The sequence below is a fragment of the Humulus lupulus genome, chromosome 2, assembly GCF_963169125.1.
Source record: "Humulus lupulus chromosome 2, drHumLupu1.1, whole genome shotgun sequence".
In the NCBI taxonomy this organism is placed as follows: Eukaryota; Viridiplantae; Streptophyta; class Magnoliopsida; order Rosales; family Cannabaceae; genus Humulus; species Humulus lupulus.
The window spans coordinates 119,470,818-119,477,568 of NC_084794.1; the positions used below are offsets into that span (position 1 = coordinate 119,470,818).

At 42.9% G+C, this 6,751-nt stretch overlaps 1 protein-coding gene across 1 annotated transcript; it reads right to left on the bottom strand.

Moving 5' to 3' along the window:
- Nucleotides 1–1,720: 1,720 nt before the first annotated feature.
- On the bottom strand, nucleotides 1,721–3,339 carry LOC133814665 (glycine-rich protein DOT1-like). Its single transcript, XM_062247596.1, has 3 exons — nucleotides 3,232–3,339; nucleotides 2,585–2,698; nucleotides 1,721–2,379 (listed from the first exon to the last, which is right to left on the bottom strand). Exons 1-3 carry the CDS (start codon nucleotides 3,323–3,325, stop codon nucleotides 1,721–1,723), a joined length of 867 nt encoding a protein of 288 aa, XP_062103580.1. The 5' UTR covers nucleotides 3,326–3,339.
- Nucleotides 3,340–6,751: the final 3,412 nt, after the last annotated feature.

Sequence of the window (6,751 nt, forward strand, 5' to 3'; positions counted from 1 at the left end):
CGCTCTCTTCCCCCTGAGGCTAAGGTTGACTCTCTTCGCCTCCCCTCTGGTGAGTGGAATGCCCCGCTGATTAGTCAATCGTTCTTTCAGGAAGAAGCTGATGCCATCCTCTCAATTCTTGTGACCATTTCAGATAGAAAAGACTTCCTCGTATGTCATCATGATAATTCAAGCTACTACACTGTTAGAAGTGGTTATTAGCATGCTGTTCGATTACATGGACTGGGTAATGTTGAAACTTCCCAAGGCGCCCCAAGGTGGTGGAAAAGACTTTGATCCCTTTGTGTACCTCCAAAAATTAAACTCTTCATTTGGAAGGTTTCGCATTATTGGCTCCCCACTTTCAGTAACCTTCGTCATCATGGTATGCATGTTGAGGAGACCTACCCAGTCTGCCTGAGAGGCCTTGAGTCCAGTTTCCATGCTGTGTGGGGAAGTCCAAGTCTGACTACATTTAGAAATCAGGTATGCGATACATTAGCCTTCCTTCTTTTCAACATATGGATATTTATGAGGTTAAGATGGAACTTATTGAATCCCTGTGTAACCATGAGTTAGAAAGAATGCTCACAATATTATGGAGGATCTGATTCTTTAGGAATAAGTTTGTGAATGAAGGGATTAAACTCAAAGATGAAATGGTGTCCATGTGGGCTCTTGATTACATCCATCACTATCATTGTGCGAACAACTCTATCGGTGACAACGGATATCAGAATCGTGGTCCTACTACTAGGGAGGCTCAGCATTGGGAGACCCCCTTGATCTTGTGAAGATCAATTCAGATGCAGCTATTTCTGCTCAAACCAATAAGGTGGGCCTTGGCACGATTATCACGGATCACCAAAACAATTCTCTTGCTTCAGCAGTCTGGCCTCTTTGTGCTATGTTTTCTCCTGTTATCGCTAAAGCCATGGGCATTCTGAAGAGCCTTCAAACCTGCAATAATATGGCTTACTTAAGCATTGTTCTTGAATCTGATTGCCATTCAGTGGTGCAAGCTATCAACAACACGACATTAGACCATTTGTATCTTGGTTCTATTATAATGGATATCATTGCCATTTGTAATAAGTTTATTGTTCTTTCATTTAAATATTGTCTTTGAGTCTCAAAGAGTGTAACTCATTCTTTAGTTAAGTTAGCTTTGTCTAAGTATTGATTCTTATATTCAAACCGATGACTATTATTAATAATATCCACTTGGCACTCTTTTTCCACAAGAGCTTTTCCTCCAAAAAAGTTTTGCTCATGAGGTTTAACTAGGCCAAGTTTTTCTAAAAAAGAAAAAGAAATTATTACTATATAATAACCTAAATCAAATGAGCTTTGGACAACTTATGAAAAATAAGAATTTAAAATTTGATTCAATCCTAAAATTTTGAGGCAACTGATTATTAAACAAAACATACAATAGAATCCATAAAAAAGAGAGATCGACGAAATTAAGGGAAATGACCATATATATGTATAATAATTTATTCATATCACCTTGTAAGTTGTAACAAAGTTTTATCGAAATACATAAAATACAAACGTGCAAGCTCGGAGGTTTGGTATGGGAAAACCTATATTTAACGACCCTTTTATACATGCATTTATTTATTTAGCGTATACAGTTTACATGCTTAGATCCACAAGGATTTTAGCGACTCCATGATCCAAAGTGTCTTCCAAATATATGATATAATCCAAAGCAAGCCTTGCCATAATCACTATACTAATTGCCACCACCTCCGCCGCCACCGCCACCACCTCCTTTTCCTCCTCCATGACCACTGCCCCCGCCTCCTTTACCTCCTCCACCAGAACCACCACCACCTTTTCCTCCACCATGACCACTGCCCCCGCCTCCTTTACCTCCTCCACCAGAACCACCACCACCACCTTTTCCTCCTCCATGACCACTGCCCCCACCCCCTTTACCTCCTCCAGCAGAACCACCACCACCTTTTCCTCCACCGTGACCACTGCCCCCGCCTCCTTTACCTCCTCCAGATCCACCCCCACCCCCACCTCCTTTTCCTCCACCTTGGCTACCACCATGTCCACCGCCACCAGAACCACCTCCGCCGCCTCCTTTTCCTCCTTGGCCATCACTGCCAGAACCGCCACCACCTCCTTTTCCTCCTCCGTGGCCACCGCCAGAACGGCCACCGCCTCCTTTTCCAACCCCGCCACCTCCTTGGCTCCCATCACCGGATCCACTAGCATCATATCCTCCACCACCACCGCCGCCGCCGTGCCCACCACCTCCTTTGCCTGATCCTCCCCCGTGGCCACCATGACCACCGCCTCCGCCGCCTTTTCCTCCTCCATGGTGATTGGAGTCTTGCGTGTTGGCATCACCCTTTGTAGTTTCCGTTGCTTCACTCTCAGCTGAAAATAGTGCAAACATTAAATTCCGGGGACAATGCAAGATTTAATAACAAAAAAATGAAGCATCCACTTAACTTATGTATATATTAAAAAAGATATATCATTTTGCCATACTTTTCTTCACATTCACATCATTCGATCTAATAGAAACTTAGCTACGGTTGATTAGAGGGATACAGAAAGGATAATTAGGTGTCGATTATACCTAATGGGATGGCTTCAGATCCAGCGCAACACGACCAGCACCGACCATATCGACAACATTTCTTTTTGCAATATGCTTTAGTTTCATGATTCCCGTCGCCTTGATTCGTGTCCACTGTACATTTCATGATGATCATTATTATAATATGTAACCAAGAATTTCATATAAGTTATTGTCGCAAACAATCGCACTATTTTACATCTAATAGTCTATTCGTATGAAATTTTGGATTACCTTCCTCAATATATATATATATATATGCGCGGTCGTGTTCGAAAGGGGTAGTAATTGTTTTAGTAATGCATCATACAACAAATTACTAAAGAACAAACGAAAGAGTATGCAATAAATTCATATCTCCATGATAAATATATGCCTATGAACATTAATTTTTTTAAAAAAAAAAACGACAAAGCATATAATAAATAATAAAAGTAAAAATTTATCTATCGTGTACGTGGTACACGAGAGACATTAATTCGCATGGAAAGGATATTATGTATGTATATATATATACACACACAGAAGCACACACCATATATATTATGAATTGTTTTCCTACCTATATAATTCTTATGGGAAATTATGATAAGTGTAATATGACTAAATAACATAACAAAAAGAAGTGGGGTTTGGGAGTAGTCAACCTTTGTTTCCATCCTCGTGTATCTCTAACGCTGAAGATATGACAAGCAGAGCAGCCAAGAGAGAACCTAAGATGAAGAAAGTTCTGGACCTCATTTTACTTATTGATATTTCTACAGAGACAAAGGTTGACAAGCCTGGTTCTGTGTATATCATGTATTTATAGTAAATGTAGGGATGAAACGACACCGCTTGCTATTTAAAAAATAATGTCGTTTAGTGCACCGATTCAGTTGGCAGTTGAATATATATTTTATCTCAAGATATACTAAAAGACAGCTTCTTCTAGCGTCGACAGATAAGCAGATTTAGATGCAGAGATGTCCGATGCTTGAGCTCACACGTTTAATGTAGTGCATGCAAGACATGAACTGGGATTTCCGAGACAGGATTAGATCAAGAAATTGACTGTTTTTTTGGCTAAATTTATAGTTCTGTTTAGAATAAATAACATTCTTATCCCCAAACTAGGACAATTATATGATTCTTCCTCTCAAAGTATATAATAAAAATTTCTCCTAGTTAGATTTCATTTTAGGTAGTTAATAAATTGATGATGTATTATTTTAAATGTTGATGTGATAGTTTCATATGTAAAATAATTAGCAGTGGATGATGTAGTATTTTGTATATTAATATGGTAGTATTATATATAGAATAATTATCAATTTTGACCATCTCACAACTACAAAATTATGCATTTTTTATTAAAAAAAATATATAATTTTTTTCTTAAAAATATTAATTAAATTCTTAAAAAATATAAAAAAACTAATTAATAACAAATGTTATCCCAAAATTTGAAAAGGATGATGTGGCAGTAAAATTGACATGTGGCATAGATTAGTTGGGTGATCTGGCTTAGCAGTAGCCCAATGCATCAGTGAAAAATTTAGACTGCTTGAGAGATGCCATAATCAAGTCAAATACACCCGAGGAGAATACTTGGGCTAAGGTGTGCTTGGCTCGGACCCTTGTCCGAGAAGCCCAAGTGTTTGGTTCAAACCCAAGTCTAAGGAGCTTAAAGGAAGGGTTTGGACTTTGGCCCGAGGGACAGAAGCACCAGGTCCGATCGGACCTTAGCTTGAGGAGCCCCTAGATGTTTAGCTCGGACCAAGTCCGAGGAGAGGTCCCATGCATGCCAAGGGATGGACTTAGATTTTGGCCAAGGAGAGGCCACAAAAGGTCCGATCGGACCTTAGTTGGAGGAACCAAGTGCTTGGCTCGGACCTATCCGAGGTGAGCTCCCAAGATGTTTGGCTCGGACATGTCCGAGGTGAGCTTCCAAGATGGTTGGCTCGGACCAAGTCCGAGGAGAGGCAAGGGTGATTGCCTCGGACCCTAGTCCGAGGAGAAGGCAAAAATAGGTCCGATCGGACCCTATTCCGAGGAGCCAAATTACTTGGCTCGGACCTTAGTCCGAGGTATGCTCAAAGAGGTTGGCTCGGACCATATCCGAGGAGAGCCAATGCATGTGGCTCGGACCTTGGTCAGAAGACGATAATCATCAACAAACAAACTAGACTACGTCAAATTCCCAGAAATTACTTCAGTAAGAATCGGTCTGGGCACCGCGGGAATCTCTCATTCCTCACTCAAATTGAGGAATCTGTTGTATTTTAAATATTTATTGTAATTTAAATATAGGATGAATAATAAAATATCCCTATCTGAAGGGGATATCAGTTGAGGATCCCAAGCCTATAAATAGAGGGTTGATGGGATTGTAAACGGACTTTTTGGCAAATTGAGAATTAGTCTGAGTTCTAGAGAGAGAAAGTGTGTTTTTCTTGAGAGAACCCTTTTTTGTATTCTTGAATATTTACACTTAAGAAACTCAGTTGACACTGGTTCATCTGATCTTGAGTGTGAATAGAGTAATAAAATCTCTAAGTGGATTAGGCTATTACTGACTGATCGGGGCTGAACCACTATAAAATCTCTTGTGTTATTTACTTTCATTGATTAAACTGTCTGTTGTCGTTTACATTCTCTTGAAGGCTTGTCGTTATTGACGTTATCACGTCGTTGACTAAAAACACAGTCAACATTTTGGTGCTTTCATTGAGAGCCTGAAGAGAAGGACACACTGTCCCTGAAGCTATATGGTGCCTAAGAACACTAATGCGGCCTCCAAGAGGGCAAGCACCTCTAAGGAGCATGCTAGATCAGAGGGTCCCAGCGTTCAAGATCGTGAGACTGAGCCTAGAGTTGTGCTCGAGGATGTAGCTCCAGAAGTTGAAGAGCTCCAGGAGACCATGAGCGCATTCCAGGAGGAGCTGGCTCAGTTCAATGCTAGGCAGGAGGCCTTTGCTGAAGAAATGGCCAGGCAGAAACGGGAGATGGACGCTAGGAGCGAGGAGATCCGTCGACAGCAGGAGGAGGCCAACAGGCGACATCGCGAAGATGCACTTGCTCTGGAGGAAGCTACGCAACTGACCAGAGCCAATACTCAGGCTGCGCCTGGGGTGACACCCACCCCAGAGGCAAGGACCGCAGATGCTGGTCGTAAGAAAACTGATAGACCAGGCAGGGGTGGTGATAACCCACCTGGTCATGAAGAGGAGGGAGTCTGATCGCGCACTGCCTCAACCCAAAGGGGGAACTCTAAGACCCCCTCAAGGAGCCACCGATCAGAGACTTCCAGGTCAGGGAGTCATAGGTCAGGCAGTAAGAAAATACCTTCTGATCAGGAGCACAATAGAGCTCCTCATGGCAAAGAGACTTCCCACTTCAAAGATGGACATGGGCGTGATGAAGCTGACAGTCACCACACCAACCAGTCGAAGGAGGAGAATGATAACCGACGAGGAAGAGAAGATCAACCAGCTCAAACGGGAAAGCCACCACGGCATCCCAACCAGCGTAATGGCAAGGAGCACGCTCCACCTAACAGACCTTCCGAGAAGACTCGGAGTACGGTGTTCGACCGGTTGGGAAAGAGCACTGCTCAGAAGGACCTGAGGGACGTCATTGATGATAGAAGGAGGACCGTCCCGGTCGAAGGGCAGGAGCCAATCCGTCCTACCAGTCGAGTAGAAATACTCGATGGTGAGGGGCTGGATAGGAGTGCCCGACCAGGCGATCCCGAGATTAAGACCCCAGCTGTGGCCCTAGGCATCCAAGCCCAGCTTGATGCTTTGACAGCGGCAGTCCAGAGTTTGTCAAAACAACCAGTTATTGATCTGTTAGACCACAGAAGTGGTAGCCCTTTTTGTGCTAGAATTAGAGCAGCTCAACCACCAAAGAAGTACAAAGCACCGGTACTGCCAGTTTATACAGAAAAGGCAGACCCGGTAAGGCACGTTGGGAAGTTTGAAGATCAGATGGAGCTGCTCGGGGTGAGTGATGACTACCGCTGCAGAGTCTTCCCCACCACATTGTCAGACACCGCCTAAGAGTGGTACTGGAAGTTCAACCAGACTCTATCACCTCTTGGGAGAGTTTTCGGAAGGAGTTTTGCAGGCAGTTTAGTACTGCCCGAACCCCTCCTGTTTATGCCAACCACTTGGTGGATATTAG

Coding starts and splice junctions, on each gene's coding strand:
- LOC133814665 (XM_062247596.1), bottom strand. CDS start 3,325: ATGAGGTCCAGAACTTTCTTCATCTTAGGTTCTCTCTTGGCTGCTCTG. Junction 2,699..3,231: donor ACACGAGGATGGAAACAAAG/GTTGACTACTCC, acceptor TGAAATGTACAG/TGGACACGAATCAAGGCGAC. Junction 2,380..2,584: donor ATCTGAAGCCATCCCATTAG/GTATAATCGACA, acceptor CACTATTTTCAG/CTGAGAGTGAAGCAACGGAA.